The 17,089-nt window shown below is 61.8% G+C and overlaps 1 protein-coding gene across 1 annotated transcript; it reads left to right on the top strand.

Moving 5' to 3' along the window:
* SYNGR3 (synaptogyrin 3) lies at positions 1-14,979 on the top strand. Its single transcript, XM_054180256.1, has 4 exons — positions 1-156; positions 8,934-9,174; positions 11,961-12,103; positions 14,378-14,979. Exons 1-4 carry the CDS (start codon positions 58-60, stop codon positions 14,585-14,587), a joined length of 693 nt encoding a protein of 230 aa, XP_054036231.1. The 5' UTR covers positions 1-57; the 3' UTR covers positions 14,588-14,979.
* The last annotated feature ends 2,110 nt before the right edge of the window (positions 14,980-17,089 follow it).

Here is a 17,089-nt window from a genome sequence, read left to right as displayed (position 1 = left end):
CAGGAGCGGCTCGGCTGGGCTCGGCTGGGCTCGGAGCGGAGCGGGCGGCGGGGGAAGATGGAAGGAGCCTCGTTCGGAGCGGGCCGGGCTGGGGGGGCCATTGACCCTGTGGATTTCGTGAAGCAGCCGCAGACCATCCTCCGGGTGACAACCTGGGTAAGGAACGGGCGGTCCCGGCCGGGGAACGGCGGCGCGGGGCTCGGCAGCGGCTGTGCCGTGGGCAGTGCCCGCTGCAAGGTGCGGTGCTTGTGCAGCATGCAGCTCTTACTGCAAGGTGCAGTGTCCGTTGCAAGGTGCAGTGCCCGTGCAGTGCCCGGGCGATGTGCAACGCCCGTGTCAGCGTGCCCTGCCCTTTGTAGTGTGCCGTGCCCGTGCAGTGCCTCCCGCAGTGTGCGCTGCCTGTGCCGTGCCCATTGCAGGGCCAGTGCCCATGCGGCGCCCGGTGCAGGGTGGCAGTGCCCGGTGCAGCGTGCGGTGTGTGGTGCTGGTGCAGCCGTGGCGGCCGGCAGCCAGCTGTGCAGCGTGGGGCTGGCAGGGGTGCCGGGGCTGCCTGGGTGTCTGCAGGGAGATCCCATGGGAATGGGGCAGGGTGCGGCGGGTGGCGGTGCCGCTGCCCCTGGTGCTTGAGGAGAGCACAAGGGGATGGGGTGGGAGGCAGAGGACATTTTCCTTCCCTCCATGCTCCGTGCCGGTGACAGCAGAGCTGGGAGCGCCAGCCCTGCCCAGCTCCCCTTCTGCTTCTGGAAGCATGTCCTGGGCCTTTGGGCTGCTTCCCATCTCCCAGCCCCTGCTTGGAGCAAAGAGCAGGAGCTGGACTGTGTCCTGCTCCCTGGCAGCAGCACAGGAAGCTGCTGGGGACCACATTGGGACACCATGGACAGCCACGAACTCATCTCCCCCAGCTTGGCTGCTACCTGCTGAGGTGTAGAGTGTGGCCTCGGGAAGCTGGCAGTGCCCAAAAGCCTCCGGTGGGGAGGGTCTGCCCAGCTCCCACTGTGGCCACCTTCTGGCTCTGGTGCTTGGCCAGAGGCTGTGGGTGGGCATGGGGGACTTGTCCTCACCCATCTCATACCTCTGCTGTGCCCAGAGGCCCTCAGCCCCCCTTGCTGGCTCTGTGTCACCTTCAGCAGTGCCACATCCAGGCAGTGAGTGAAGGAAAGGTGCTGTCCTGCCAGCTGTCCTCCTGCCAGCCAGCACAGCAGGTGCCATTGCAGGCTCTCCAGGGCAGGGTGTCCCATCCAGGGCCCTGGGCAGCACAGGGTGGGGGGCTTCTGCTTGCCTGTGCACAAGTCCAGCTGCTCTCACATGCTGAAGTGTTTTGCTGTCTGGGAGGCAGTGCACGTTCCAGGGCTTTGGGAAGCCCCCAGCTCCGCTACTGGAGAAGACTGGAGGCCAGGTATGGGTCTGGAGCATCTTGGGGCAGGATTGGGGCACCTGGCAGCAGTTACTTCCTAGAGGCATAGCTTCAGTCATAGAAAACTTGGTCAGGGTCCACTTGGATCCTCCTTGAGAGGCAAACTTGGCAGTGGTGTTGGTGCTGGGCATGGTTAGGTAAGCTGTTGGTTGACCCACAGATGAGTTGGGCTGCTCATAAACTCCATCTGCCACGGTGCAGGCTGAGAGCTCAGCACCCTTGTTGTGCAGCAGGGGATCAGATGGTGCTGGGGCAGCATGTGGGACACGGAGACCAGCTGAACGTCCCAGCTTGGCAGATGCCCACGTGTGTGTTCTCTGGCTGGCTGGGGCAGTGGGGAAGGGAACCCCTGGGAGCCAGGTGCCTCCAGCTACAGGAGCACAGCAGCTCAGCTCTCGTGGGCCATGGCTGGGCACTCGCTGTGCTGTCCCAGCTGCAAGTGTCTGCAGAGCCCCCTGAGCTGCAGGGGAGGGGCTGCTGGGGAAGCTCGTGGTCCAAGCCCTTTGGTCTCTCATCTGCTGGCAATCTGCTGGGGACCCTTCTCCATCACTGCTCCAGCTTGGAGGGTCAGGGCCCTGCCTGGCCTTTGTTTAGCTGTTGCAGTCCAGTTACCTGTGCCTGAAACCCTTCAACCTGTTCAGCTCACAGCTCCCTTCCAGTGTGAGCAGGGACTCCTGAGGGCTGAGTGGAGGTTTCCTGCCCAGCTGCCTTCGTGGCCACCAGCTTCTCTTCCAGATGTTGTACCACAGCACAGGCCTGGGCTCCCCTGGAGTGGCTGCTTTGCTGCTCTTGCCAGGTGGGACCCATGTCAAGATGGAAAGCTGGGATGGGGCAGGCAGCCAGCAGGGGTTGCCTGAGAGGTCTCTGTCTGCCCTTCTGCTCTGTCCTGGCACCCAGAGTCGCTGCCCCAGGGGAGCATGGGCAGTGCTGTGGCATTGTCTCATCATCCTGTGCTGGTGACAGGGACCAGCGTCCTGCCCTCGTTCCCAAAGCAAACAGAAACCTTCCTGGGCTTCCCTGCCTGGCACCGTGGGGCAGAGGAGCTGCCTGTGCCTGCAGGATGAGGTTCTGAGGATGATTCTTTAGGGCTTGGGGTCGGTTTTCCTCCTGTGCTTTGCTGTTGCACCTTTCTGACCTGTGCCTTTGAACCAAGCCCCGGAGCCACAGCCCCTGCTGTGTTCTGCGGCGTGGGCAGCGGGGAGCTGCCTGGGGGGTACTGCTTTGGGTGGGAGTGTGGGTGATGGACAACCAGTGAGAGACTTTGGGGCCAGCCTCAGGTGCCTGTGGGGAGTGAGGTGATGCTGATCCAGCTGGGGGCCCCTGCTGGGGCTGCCTGCTGGGATGGCACCAGGCAGGGTCCAGCTCTGCAGCTGCTGCAGGTGGGTGGTGCCTGCAGTGTGTAAATCCCCAGGTGTCAGTGGTGCTGAAAGGGGATTCCTGAGCCTGCCTCAGGACACCAACCTCTCCCTGCCAGATGCAGTAACTCTGCCTGTGTGAAGGGCAAAAAAGGCCTCCTGGCTCCAGCTGTACTCACGCTCTGGAAAGAACCCTGTGCCAGTTCCTCATTCATCTCTTCCTCCTCTGCCTGCTGCAGTCTGTCAGATGGAGATGTGATCACTCTTGTGGTTTCTCTCTGAGAGGTTGTTTTGTGCAGCAGACCGAGCTGGACAGGCACAAGGGCTGCTGGTGAAATCATGAGTTCCTCTCTCAGGGGCTGCCAGCACCAGCTGGACTTTCAAGTGGCTGTGCAGCTCCTCAGGGCCTTTATTCTTTCATGCAGGTTTAGGTTTGGCTTTTAAAAGCAGTTCTGGGAAGTATTTTCAGCAAGTCTGACGAATGTCAGGAGGAGCAGCAGCAGGCATGAGGGGCTGGGCCACCCTCACCTCCTTCCACCCAGCCAGAGGCCACTCTGTGGATCTCAGCAGGAGCTCAGGGCCCTATTCACTGGAACATGGAAGAGTCCTGGAGTGCTGTCTTGAGAATGCCTCTGTCCTGCTCCACTGACCCCCCAGCTGCTGCCTGCATGACCTCCACATGGACAGCCTTGCCCGACCCTGGCTGCTGCTGCTGCCTTCAGGCTGAGAGACTTGGGGTTGTTCAGCCTGCAGAAGGCTCCAGGGAGACCTCCTGGTGGCCTTTCAGGATGCAGAGGGGGCAATAAAAAATCTGGGGACAGACTTCAGAGCAGGAGGTGTTGTGACAGGACCAGGGTGGTGGTTGGAACTGAGAGAGAAACGTTTAGACTGGAGAGAAGAAATATTTCGTGGTGAGAGCCTGGCCCAGGCTGCCCAGAGCTGGGAGCTGCCCCATCCCTGGCACCATCCCAGGCCAGGCTGGTTGGGGCTCTGAGCAGCCTGCTCTGGCTGGGGCTGTCCCTGCTGGCTGGATCCAAACCATTCTGTGATCCTCTCTCTTATTTCTTGAAGCTCAAAGAGTTTGTAGCTCATCACTTGGCTCTCTGAAGAGAGCTTTCCCTCCGCAGTGGTTGATCTCCTAAGGACCAGCATTTTGTTTGGGTGCTCCTTGCAACAGCCTCATGCTTTTAAGAGCAAAACCTTTATTAAGGGCCTCAACTGGGGCAGCCACATCTGGTGACTTAGCAGAGTCACAGCAGCAGTCACAGTCCCTGCAGCCTTTGCTATGCCATTAAGGAGCATCCCTGAGCAGAGCTTCCTTCAGCTCAGAGCCAGCAGAGCCTTTATGTGCTCCCCTGTCGCTGGTCAGGGTCTTAGACCTTGTTAGAGCAGATCTTTGTCACCCAGCAAGCCAAATGTGCTGAGCTGGGGCTTTGGTGGAGGCTTTCCCAGCTGGTGGTTTGCTCTGCCAGGAGCAGGTGGTGGTGCTTGGAGAGAGGAGGGAGAGTGTCCGTCCCGTCCTGGGCTGGCTCAGCTCCGGCAGGTGGGAGGGGAGAGGTCTCTGCTGGTGCTGAGCATGTGTTGAATTTCCTCAGGGAAACCCAAGCAAGCTCAGAGGCAGAGGAGGCTGCAGGATTGTTGCTGCCTGCACCCTCAAGCCAGAGCACTTCTGAGGAGTGGAGCTGCAGAAGTTTGGGCTGCAAGGTGTCCTCTGGGGAGTGCAGGGCTACAGCTCACAGTTCCTGCAAAGAGCTGGGGCTGGAGCCTGCAAAGCTGCTTTGCCCAAGCAGGTTTGGCCTGCTCCAGACGTCCTGCAGCCTCAGGTGGAGATGGCTGCTTGGTGTAGACACCACTGGGCTGAGACATCAATGAGAAATGGGAGGTAGGAACCTTGGTGCTGCGAGCTCCAAATAGCTCCCACAGCCTCAGGGACTTCGCTGCTGCTTGAGCACTTGAGGCTCTCAGAGAAGAGCTTCAAGGCTGGCTGGCACTTGAGGAGCCTGCAGTGATGCTGAGGATCAGTGCTGTGATCCCAGCTGCCCTGGACATTGTCTGCTTCTTGGCTGCTTTTCAGCAGGGTCACCACATCTCTGTCTTGCCTCTGTCTTTCTGTGGGCTGGAGGTTGAACGGGTTTGGTAATGGAACGATGCAGAAGCATCACTGCATTATCATCTTCCTGTCATCACTGCTCCCACAGGCCAAGGCTGGCCATGTGCTCAGATGGCCTTGCTAGATGAAGAGCTTAGAATGGAGTCAGTGTTCCAGCCAGCAGCTCTCCTGCCATCACAGCCAGTGCACTTTGGTCATGCCTCCTTGCACCAGCTGCTGGCCATGGCCATCAACCTCCTATGGAGTCCTGCTCCATGGGCCTCACCTCCACAGCTCTGAAACCCCTCCAGGGATGGGGACTGCACCACTGCCCTGGGCAGCCTGGGCCAGAGCTTGACAGCCCTCAAGGGGAAGAAATTGTTCCTCATGTCCAAGCTAAACCTCCCGTGGTGCAGCTTGAAACCATTTCCTCTTGTCCTACCACCCATTCCATGGGAGCAGACTGACCTCCCCAGGGCCAGTCTTAATGGCAGGGATGGGAGAAGACAACTTCCCTCCTGCCCATCCCTCCCTGCAGCTGGGTGTGGAGGGGATCACTAATGGTCAGTGCTGCTGGAGCCCTGTGCCAGCACCTCCCAGCTGCTGTCTGACACAGGGAAGAGGCAGGGCTGTGCCACCTGCTCTGGTGGCCAGGAGAACCCAAGCTGCAACCAGATCTATGTGCAGGCTTTGGCAGGCAGGAGGCAGTTCCAGCTGGGGCTGCTGGAGGTGGTCCAGGCTTGTTCCTGGGTCTTGCAGCAGAGAGGAGAAGTTGCTGCATGTTGCATTGGGTTTTCAGCTGGGACATGGAGTCCTGTGGTGCTCAGGCTGCTCTGCAAAGCCTGGCAGGCGTGGAGGGGTTGGCACACACTCACTGACCTGCGGGGCAGATGCCCCTGTGCTGTGTGTGCCAGCACCTTGGCACTCGGTCCTGAGTGCTGTGACAGCCCTGGGCATGGTGCTTTCGGGGACCAAGCTGATGAGCACCTGTGGAGAGCAGGATCTCTGCATCCTTCTCAGAGCCATAACACCTCAGCAGTGGTGGAACACTGAGCAGGTCCTGTCCCTTTCAGGCCTGTGCTGAACTGGTCGTGGTGGAGCTGAGCAGGAGTGGGGATGCAAAGGTGCCTGGAAAGTGACACTTAGCATGGGCTCTAAAGCCCTCACAGCTGGGGCTGATTCCCCCCCAGCTCCCCACAAAGACTGAAAGAAAGATTGTTTTTGTCATCTCTGTTTAGGAAGAGAACAGCAAATCCATCCTGGCTGAGATCTTCCACCAGCACAGGCTGGGCTTGTTTGCTTCCAAAGGAGCACCACACAATCTCACTCACAGGAGAAGAAAACCCCTGGAAAGCCTTCTGTGCACCAGGAGATTGCAGCCAGAGCTGATGCTCTGAGCACATCCCTCAAGGGCCTGCCCTGGCAGCTCATCACTGTTTTGGCCTCCCAAGCAGAAGCTCCCTGTCCCACACTGCCTGCACCAGAAGTCAGAGTCATGGATCCACAGAACTGTTCTGACAGGGAAAGGCCTCTGAGCTCGTCCAGTCCTCAGCCCAACACCTCCATGGCCACTGAACCACATCCCCAAGTGCCATGGCCACAGGTTTCTTGTACACCTCCAGGGATGGAGACTCTACCAAGTGTCAGAAATTGTTCCTCATCTCCAACCTCAGCCTCCCCTGCCCCAGTCTCAGGACATTTCCTCTCATTCTGTCTCCTGAGGCTAGGGAGCAGAGCCCAAGCCCCACCTGGCTCCAGCCTCCTCTCAGGGAGCTGCAGAGAGCAATGAGGTCTCCCTCAGCCTTCTCCACACTGCACACCCCCAGCTCCCTCAGCTGCTCCTCCCCAGCTCTGTTCTCCAGACCCTTCCCCAGCTTGGTTGCCCTTAGGTCCACAGGCAGCACTCAGCTGAGGAGGTGTCCTGGGCTGACCTGGTACCATGACAGGGATTGGAGCAGCTCTGCTATGGGGACAGGCTGAGGGAGCTGGGGCTGTGCAGCCTGCAGGAGAGAAGGCTCCAGGCAGACCTCACAGCAGCCTGCCAGGACCTGAAGGGCTGCAGGAAGGCTGCAGAGGGACTGCTCCCAAAGGGCTGCAGGGACAGGAGCAGAGGCAATGGTTTGGAATGAGAGCAGAGCAGATTGAGATTGGATGTGAGGAACAAGTTCTGCCCCAGGAGGCTGCTGGAACACTGCAGCAGGTTGCCCAGGGAGGTGGTTGAGGCTCCATGCCTGGAGCTGCTCAAGGTGAGGCTGGAGAGGGCTCTGAGCTGCCTGCCCCAGGGGAGGATGTCCCTGCTGCCTGCAGGGGGTGGCCTGGATGAGCTCTGGAGCTCCCTTCCAGCCCAAACCCTTCTGTGATTCCTAAAGCACAGAGAGGTCATCCAGGTTGTTGATGCTGGGAGGACCAAGTGCAGGACTTCTCAGGGAGGCTGAGCAGCAGTGTGCCAGGGGAGCAGTCCCATGGGATCAGAGCTCCTCAATTATTCATGGTTGTATTTCCTCCTTCCAGAGTCCCATTGCTCCTCCCAGGGCCTGTGTTATAAATGCTGCTGCTATTTCTGAGGGTAAATAACAATTTTGCATTATTTATGAAGAGAGTTTTCACAACTGCTGAGATCCCAGCTGCTGCCACACGCTGGGGAGGTGCTGAGGACTCTTGGTTGTTGTTTCTTCCTTACAAGCCCCCCCTGCTCCTTGCCTGGTGGTGATGATGATGATGATGATAGACTCACAGAGTCACAGAACTGGTTGGCTTGGAAAAGACCTCAGAGACCATCAAGTCCAACCATCCCCCTGAGGCCACCGTGGCCATGGATTGATAGAATGGGTTGGGTTGGAAGGGTCCTTGAAGGTCATCCAGCTGAAAGTGATGATGATGATGATGTCCCCGTGGTGCTGTGACCCCCAAGTGCTCTGTAAGCAAGGAAGAGGCTGCAGATGCAAGGGGCTGAGTTGAGCTGTCCCTGAGCTCGTGGCTCATCCATGGAGCTGAGGTGAGCCAGGGAGGGATGGGGACAGGACCCAGGACATGGTTACCCTTGAAGAGAGGGATGGTGACAGCACAGAGTGCCCTGGGCTGGGAGGGAGCTGCTGAGCTCATCCTGACCACCCCCCTGCAGCCAGCAGGGACATCCCCAGCTAGGGCAGGTTGCCAGGAACCACTCCAAGCTTGACCTTGAATGTCTCTAGGGATGCCTCTTGCCCTGTCCCTGGGCACCACTGACAAGAGTCTGGACCCAGCCTCTTGCCCCCCAGCCTTTAAATACTGGGAAGCTCCATGGCCAAGCATCAGCTCCGGGGGGAGCTGCAGGTGACTGCAAAGGCCACCAGCTGCAGTGGCCTTATGGCAGCTGTCTGTCCCCTGTCTGGGTCTCATGCACTTCATGTCAGGCTGTTAGTGAAGAAGACCAAGTGCCCAGAGGGGGAGGTGTCAGAGCAAGAGCTCACCATGCCCTGGGACTCCAGTGCCACGCTGGGGCCTGCTGGAGCAGCCTTTTGTCTCTTCTCCTGCTGCATGGCCTCCAGCTGTGCCCTGCAGGGCTGGTGCTGGCAGCAAGGGATGAGATCAGAGGTTCCCAGCTTGCTGGAGGGGTCTGCTCACCTTGCTTCCCTCCCTGCTCACAGCCTGGGGACGCAAACAGGCCAGAGCTGGGCTCTGTCTGACAGCTGCCCTGCTGCCAGGGAGCCAAGGGCAGGCTGGAGTGCAGCACTGCTGGGCTGGGAGCTGGGCTGAGGGTAGCAGTGCTGGGCTGGCAGCAGGGCTGGGGGCAGGCAGCAGGGCTGGGGGCAGGCAGCAGGGCTGGGGGCAGGCAGCAGGGCTGGGGGCACACAGCAGGGCCGGGGGCACACAGCAGCACTGGGGGCACACAGCAGGGCAGGGGGCACACAGCAGCACTGGGGGCACACAGCAGCACTGGGGGCACACAGCAGGGCCGGGGGCACACAGCAGCACTGGGGGCACACAGCAGCACTGGGGGCACACAGCAGGGCCGGGGGCACACAGCAGGGCCGGGGGCACACAGCAGGGCAGGGGGCAGGCAGCAGCAGGCTGTGTTCCCGGCTCCCTCCTGCAGATCTTCTCCATCGTGGTGTTCGGCTCCATCGTCAACGAGGGCTATGTGAACAAGGACGGCCGCGGCCCCGAGCTGCTCTGCGTCTTCAACGGCAACGACAGCGCCTGCGGCTACGGCATCGCCGTCGGCATCATTGCCTTCTTCGGCTGCATCTTCTTCCTCGTCCTGGACCTCTACTTCCAGCAGATCAGCAGCGTCAAGGACCGCCGGCGCGCGGTGCTGCTCGACCTGGGCTTCTCCGGTAGGGCTCTGGCTCTGCTGGGGGTGCCCTGGCAGCAGGGTGCCCTGGCAGCGTGGGGGTGCCCTGGCAGCATGGGGGTGCCCTGGCAGCAGGGTGCCCTGGCAGCGTGGGGGTGCCCTGGCAGCATGGGGGTGCCCTGGCAGCGTGGGGGTGCCCTGGCAGCAGGGTGCCCTGGCAGCAGGGTGCCCTGGCAGCAGGGTGCCCTGGCAGCGTGGGGGTGCCCTGGCAGCATGGGGGTGCCCTGGCAGCAGGGTGCCCTGGCAGCATGGGGGTGCCCTGGCAGCAGGGTGCCCTGGCAGCGTGGGGGTGCCCTGGCAGCATGGGGGTGCCCTGGCAGCATGGGGGTGCCCTGGCAGCAGGGTGCCCTGGCAGCATGGGGGTGTTGCTGTGGCCTGCAGCTCCCTCTCCTCACATGGTGTGGTATCAGTGCTGGAGGGCAGGAGGGGCCCTTGCCCTGCAGCCGGCCCTTGCCCTGCAGCCGGCCCTTGCCCTGCAGCCAGCCCTTGCCCTGCAGCCAGCCCTTGCCCTGCAGCCAGCCCTTGCCCTGCAGCCGGCCCTTGCCCTGCAGCCGGCCCTTGCCCTGCAGCCGGCCCTTGCCCTGCAGCCGGCCCTTGCCCTGCAGCCGGCCCTTGCCCTGCAGCCGGCCCTTGCCCTGCAGCCAGCCCTTGCCCTGCAGCCGGTCCTTGCCCTGCAGCCGGCCCTTGCCCTGCAGCCAGCCCTTGCCCTGCAGCCGGCCCTTGCCCTGCAGCCGGCCCTTGCCCTGCAGCCAGCCCTTGCCCTGCAGCCGGCCCTTGCCCTGCAGCCAGCCCTTGCCCTGCAGCCGGCCCTTGCCCTGCAGCCAGCCCTTGCCCTGCAGCCGGCCCTTGCCCTGCAGCCAGCCCTTGCCCTGCAGCCAGCCCTTGCCCTGCAGCCAGCCCTTGCCCTGCAGCCGGTCCTTGCCCTGCAGCCGGCCCTTGCCCTGCAGCCAGCCCTTGCCCTGCAGCCAGCCCTTGCCCTGCAGCCAGCCCTTGCTCTGCAGCCAGCCCTTGCCCTGCAGCCAGCCCTTGCCCTGCAGCCAGCCCTTGCCCTGCAGCCAGCCCTTGCTCTGCAGCCAGCCCTTGCCCTGCAGCCAGTCCTTGCCCTGCAGCCGGCCCTTGCCCTGCAGCCAGCCCTTGCCCTGCAGCCAGCCCTTGCCCTGCAGCCAGCCCTTGCCCTGCAGCCAGCCCTTGCTCTGCAGCCAGCCCTTGCCCTGCAGCCGGCTGTCCCTTGGGGCTGGCAGTGTGGCTGCTCAGACTGCTTGGCTCATGCTGCTCCTTGGGAGTGACAGAGCCATCCAAGCACAGCCTGGTTTGGGTTCAAAGGGACCATTAAGGTCATCCAGCCCAGCCCCCAGGGGCTGGGTGGCTGGGGACCCAGGCAGGAAGCTGCTGGGTAGCTCAGCATCCTGCCGGTGCCCGGCGTCCCCACGTGCGCTGGCACCCGGAGCTGAGGGGTGGGAGGGAACCTTCGTGCTGGGGGTGCTCAGGAGAGCTCCAGGAAAGCTCCAGGGTGTGCTGCTCCTGCCAGAGCTGGGAGGCTTTCCTGCTGCTCACGCTGGGTGCCTGGGGCCTGGCTGCTTTCTGAGCTCCTTGGCATCAGGCAGTGCTGCTGGCTGGTGATTGAATTAGGGGAGCTGCAGCCCTGTCTTGCTCAGCCAGCTCTGGTTCCAGGAAGGAATAATCCCCAGGGTGGTTTGGTTCAATCCCCCAGAGCCTGGGGAGGATGGGGAGCAGGAGCAGAGCCAGGGCTGAGCTGAGCTCTCTCAGGTGAAGCTCCTGTTCCATGGACAGCTCTGCTCCATCCCTGCCCTGGGTGTGGAGCTCATCTGCCGTCCTCATGGCCTGCATGGACACCCCAGGGTCACTTGTCACCCCCATGCCTGCAGCAGGGCTTCCTCTCAGCCTCCCCATACCCCTGGCTGGTTGTTCCTTGCTGGCTCTTGAGCTCTCTGGCTGTGTCCTTGGGAAGGACCAAGGCATAGCCCAGCACAGAGGAGCCATGGAGCCACCTCCTGCACCAGGCAAGCCTGGTGCTGCTCCCAGGGGTGCAGGCTGCTTCTGGGGAGGTCTGCAGTATCCAGCCCCAAGTCTCAAGGAGCTGGTGGTGTGCAGGGAGCAGAGGGAATGGTGGATCAGCACCCCAGGGTGCTGGCACTGGGTTGGTGGCACCTCGAGGCCTGCAAGCAGGCTGAGATCCCTGCAGAGCACACATCTGGAGGGGCTGTGCTGTCCTTGGAGGTCTCTGAGACCAAGCTGAGAGGTGAATGAGCTGAACTGCAGCCAGGCAGCCCTGCAGGGCTCCTTGCAGCCCTACAGAGCAACTTGCAGCCCTACAGAGCTCCTTGCAGCCCTGCAGGGCTCCTTGCAGCCCTACAGAGCTCCTTGCAGCCCTGCAGGGTTCCTTGCAGCCCTACAGAGCAACTTGCAGCCCTGCAGGGCTCCTTGCAGCCCTGCAGAGCTCCTTGCAGCCCTGCAGAGCTCCTTGCAGCCCTGCAGGGTTCCTTGTAGCCCTGCAGAGCTCCTTGCAGCCCTGCAGAGCTCCTTGCAGCCCTGCAGAGCTCCTTGCAGCCCTGCAGAGCTCCTTGCAGCCCTACAGAGCTCCTTGCAGCCCTGCAGAGCTCCTTGCAGCCCTGGCTTTCCAGTGATTGCAGATCAGCCTCCTTTAAAGTATCTCCCCCGGGCCCCAGCTCAGGCCAGGGCTGCTGGAGGCAGCAGTTGTGCCCAGCAGGGGGGTGGGCAGGGGCAGCCCTGAGCTCTCTTCTCTTGCAGGCTTCTTGTCCTTCCTGTGGTTTGTAGCCTTCTGCTTCCTGGCAAACCAGTGGCAGAGGACGACGATGAGCAGGGGAGCGTGGCAGGGAGCTGATGCTGCCCGGGCAGCCATCACCTTCTCCTTCTTCTCCATCATTGTCTGGGTGAGTGCAGCCTGGGAGCCCAGGGCGAGGAGAGGAAGCCAGCGCGGGGCAGGGCTTGCAGAAGCGCTGCTGCTGTGCAGAGGGGCTGGGGGGAGGGAGCCCTCCAGGGGAGATGAAACTCCTGGGGTGTGCATTCCAGGCTTCCCCTGCTGCTGCTGGAAGGTTGTGTGCCACCAGCTGCCCTCACTGCAGGGCCTCAGGAGCGGCTTGGCCGGAGGCAGACGGGTCCCAGGGGCGGATTGCTGTGCTGAGCTGGTCGCAGGGGGTGGCAGGGGGGTTGGAGCCCTCAGGAGCTCATCAGCTCAACCTCAGGAAGCATGGGTGGCCCACCCTGAAGGCAGGGGCTTGCAGAACCCCCTCTGGCTCCTGCTTGTAGGCTCTGTGCATCCCTGGGGCCATACAGAAGCAGAGGGACACCTGCCAGGGGTGGGCAAAACACCTTGAGGCCCTTGGACCACAACTACAGGACCCCAAATGGGCCTGGGGTGGCTGTGCTGCTCAGGGGCTCCTGCTCTGGAGGCATGGAGGAGCAGGGATGGTTGCTTCATCACCACCCCCCATGTGGGCACAGCAGCCAAGAGAAGGCTCTAGGGAAACCTGGTAGCCTTTCAGGGCCCCATCAGAAAGCTGGGGACAGATTTTGAGCTGGGTCTGTAGTGACAGGACAGGAGAGGATGGTTTGAACTGAGGGAGGGAGATTCAGACTGGAGAGCAGGGAGAAATGTGAGAGCCTGGCCCAGGGTGCCCAGGCAGGTGGTTGATGCCTCATCCCTGGAGCCATCCCAGCTCAGGTTGTTCGGGGCTGTGGCAGCCTGCTCTGGTTGGGGCTGTCCCTGCTGGCTGCAGGGGTGAGCTTTCAAGGTCCCCTCCCACAGAACCCAGTCAGGGATTCCATGAGTTCAATGTTGCCTTCAAGACCTGGGGCAGCACCAGGCAGGGGTCCCCAGCAGCAGGGCTGGCTGCAGGCGTCCGGCACCTTCCGTGCTCCCCACTCTTATTACCCAGGCAAATCCCTTTGGTCCCAGCTCCCTCACCACACTGCCTGCTCCCTGCAGGGAGGCAGCTGGTGGGATGCTCTCCCCAGCCCCCACTGCAGAGAGGGCCCTGGGGACACCAGTCCCTGCCAGCAGCACAGAGCGTGGCTGGGAGCCGAGGCCCCACCAGCAGCCCTGCACTGGCACCGCTGCTGCCCCAGAGCCGTGGTGTGAGCAGCACTCAACCAGGGAGGAGGTGCAGAAGCTGCTGTGGGTGTCTGAGGGTGGCTTTGCTCCCCCCTCCCTGAGCCTGTCGTTTATAAACTAATTGAATTGCTGATGAAGCCTCCTGCAGTCGGAGGAGGTCGGTGTGCCCCCCGCCGTGCCCACCCCTGCTGACCTCGATGCTGCCAACCTGCAAGAGGCTGAAGGGCTCTGGGCACAGCTACCTATTTTGCCTGGCCCCAGGGCCCAGCAGCTTTCCCCTCCCAGCAGCAAATGGGTTTTAATTGGTGCCACTGGGGCCAAATCGGTGCAGCCAGGGGACCTGAGCCCCAGCTGTGACCTCCCAACCGCAGGCAGAGCGCTGAGAGCCAGGCTGTGCTGTGGGCAAGGCTGCAGGGCTGTGGGTTGGGGTTGGCTTAGCTCTTGGAGTGGGGCCAGCAGCTGCCTGGGTGCTGTGATGTGCTCAGTGCTTTGCAGTGAGCTGGGGGATGGAGGGGCCTGGGAGGAACATGGGGTCTGGAGGTGGCACCAGGGGCTGAGAATGAGGGGTACTGGGTGGGGGGAGGTCTGGTGAGGAGCAGCTGAAGGAGCTGGGGGTGTTCAGCCTGGAGAAGAGGAGGCTGAGGGAGACCTCCTTGCTCTCTGCAGCTCCCTGAAAGGAGGTTGGAGCCAGGTGGGGTTGGGCTCTGCTCCCAAGGAGCAAGGGACAGGACAAGAGGCAGTGGCCTCAGGTTGCCCCAGGGGAGGCTTAGGATGGGCATGAGGAACAATTTATTCCCCAGAAGAGTTGCCAAGGCCTGGCCCAGGCTGCCCAGGGCAGTGGTGCAGTCCCCAGCCCTGGAGGGGTTTCAGAGCCCTGGGGCTGTGGTGCTGAGGGCCGTGGGTTGGTGCTGCCCTGGCAGTGCTGGGTTGGCCTTAAAGGTCTCTTCCACCCCAGACCACTCTGTGCTCCTACGACTGCATCCTCCGGGGTGCTGGGAGGGTGTGGGGCCGTGAGGGAACGTGGGGTCCTGGTGGGCTGTGGGGTGCTGGGAGCATGCCGTGGGCACCCCCTAAGCCTCCTGCCCCCCTGCAGGTGGCTCTGGCGCTGAAGGCCCTGCAGCGGTACCGCCTGGGCACGGACATGTCTCTCTTTGCCACCGAGCAGCTGGCAGCCGACGCCGGCGTGCCCTACCCTGGCTACCCTGGCGGCAGCGGCGTGGAGAGCACAGACACCTACCAGAGCCCTCCCTTCACCGACACCTTAGAGCCCAACCCTAAAGGCTACCAAGTGCCAGCGTACTGATGGGCAGGGCTCAGCCTGGGCAGCGCCCGGGCCCGCGGCGGCACCGAGCCGGCTGCCCCCCACGCCTCTCCGGTCCCTCCCCTCCCCTGTGGCGGCTCAGTGCCGGGGTCCTTGCTATTAGCTAGTTGTGCAGTGAGGTCTGTACAGTGGTATTGGTTCTTGTCTTGCCTTGTCCAAGGGGTTTCTAAAAGCAGTGTTCCCTCTAAGTCCCCAGGAAGGGAGGGTGGTGGCTGCCACCTCACCCACGCGCAGCCAGGGGTGACTGAAGGCCCTCGCTGAGGCTTGGCACCGAGCGCTTGGTGCTGGGCCCTGCTGAGCACCCAGCAGAACCCAAAGTACCTTTGCCTGTTAGGGAGCTGAGGAGCTGCTGCTGCTCGCCCAGAGTCGAGCAGTGGAGGGTTAGACACCAGCAGGAAGCTCTTCAGCGTGGGGGTGGTGGAGCACTGGGACAGGCTGCTCAGAGGTGCGGTGCAGCCTCCGTCTCTGAAGACACTGAGGTCCAACTTGATGGGGAGCAGCCTGCCCTGCCTGGAGGTGTCCCTGCTGCCTGCAGGGGGCTGGACAAGGCTGCCCTTGCAGTCTGTGAGGGTGGGTGGCAGAGTCAGCCCCGTGCCGCTCCCGCTGCAGGGCTTCCCTCCCTCCCCTTCCATGGAGGGTGCCAGGGTGAGCGGCAGGGCAGCAGGGGCTGTGTCTCTGTGCCAAGGTTTTGCTGCACAAAAACCAAAAAGCCAAACAGGTCTTTGAAACCTGAGCTTGGGATCAAGTGAGGTGGGGAGTGGTGGGGACAGGGTGGGCTGGGGCTCTGCTGAGCATCCAGGATGACTTCTGTGCTTCAGCAGAGTTGAGGGAGTCAAAGAAAGTGGAACCCGGTTCAGCTGTGGCTGGCTGTGAGTGCAGGGACAGCCCCTGAGCAGGGACAGCACAGCACAGCACTGCACTGCACTGCACTGCACCTTGAGCTGCTGCTCCTGCACCCAGGCCTTCCCTGGCAGAGCTTTGCAAGGAGCTGCTGGTTGGCACTGCTGAGCTGTGGCTCAGCCCCAGCGCTGCCAGCACAAGAGTCTCAGTGACCAAGGTCCAGGTCAGGAATGGCTTTGACCTCGGGGTTTCAAACTGGGGACAGCCACCAGCTGCCTCCAGCTGCAGCAGAACCTTTCCCCCTGTGCTCTAGGAGTGAGGAACTCCGGTGGAAGGACCTTGTGCTGAGGGTCCCTCGCGTGGGGAGCTCACAGCCTGGGTTTGCAGGGAGGGGGAGAGAGGGCCGAGAAGCAGCCACGGAAGAGGCTCAGGTTCGGTGTTCAGCTGCAAAAATCACCCCAAAAGGTGTAAAATCCAGCAGGGCCTTGTGAGGAGCCTGCCTGCTCTCCATGCCAAGCTGAAACTTGAATTCCCACCCCCTCACTGGCAGCTCCATCCTCAGAGGCCCCCAAGGGGCTGGGTCTCACCGTGCTGGTTTCCCACCAGCACAGGTTGTGTGCTGCCTTCTGACCTCGTGCCAAGCAATAGCCACCCCCTGCCCCAGCTCTCCCTGTGGCAAAGCTACCCAGCAGCTTTCCTGCCACCATCAGGACAGCTCCTGCCTGCTGCTGAGTGTTAGTTGGGCAGCAGAGCTCACCAGGAGCCACCTGAGCAGTGGCAAAGGGCAGGTCTTGACTCCTCTGCTCTGGGGTTGGGTTAACCATGTGCCTGCAGCAGTCTGTGGGCCCTGAGCTGTCCCTGCTCCAGCTGATTCCTGTGAGGGCATTTTGCAGGCAGTGTTTTGCTGCAGCCTTGGCCACACTTGATAGCACCAAGGAGGAGGCTACAGGAGAGCTGGAGAGGGGCTTCTGCCAAGGGCATGTGGGACGAGGAACAAAGGTTTGAAAGCAGAGCAGGGCAGCCTGGGGAACTTGTGGACAACTCATGCCTGGGAATGCTTAAGATGAATTTGGATGAGGCCTTGAGCAGCCTGGGCTGGTGGGGAGGTGTCCCTGCCCATGGCAGGGGGGTGGAACTGGATGAGCTCACTCTGTGACCCTGGGCAAGCTGCTGTGGATGCCCTGCTCCAGCAGGGGTTGGACTGGATGGTCCCCGAGGTCCCTTCCCTGCGCTGGGATTCTGGGCCAGAGCAGAGCAGGGAATCCCCAAGCCCTGAAGGGATGCTGCAGCCCTTGTGGACTCAGCCTGCTGGGGCAGAGGGGCTGGGGGCAGAGGGGCTGGGGGCAGAACTTGTAGCAATATTTTCCTTGGAGGGAACACTGCAGTTTTAGCAGCACAACCAGGACTTGTGTTCATATTTTAGCCACAACTATAATCAATTTAAATGTTTAAATTGATTGTCTGTGAGGATGATGTTTGTTCAGTACCTTGTACAGTTGAGTTCTTGGCATCTTTGGGGCTTTGGTTGGGTTTTGGTTGGTTCTGTTTGTTTTTCCTAACTATATAAAAACTGTTCCAGAGTTTTTCCTTGTATCCAAGCTCTGTCCAGCTGCAGGATGTGTCCTGAGCCCTGCTGTAACCATG

The sequence above is a fragment of the Dryobates pubescens genome, chromosome 4 (genome assembly GCF_014839835.1).
Source record: "Dryobates pubescens isolate bDryPub1 chromosome 4, bDryPub1.pri, whole genome shotgun sequence".
Taxonomy (NCBI): Eukaryota; Metazoa; Chordata; class Aves; order Piciformes; family Picidae; genus Dryobates; species Dryobates pubescens.
The sequence above is the reverse complement of the archived record's forward strand: the minus strand, read 5'-3'. Positions and strand labels throughout refer to the sequence as shown.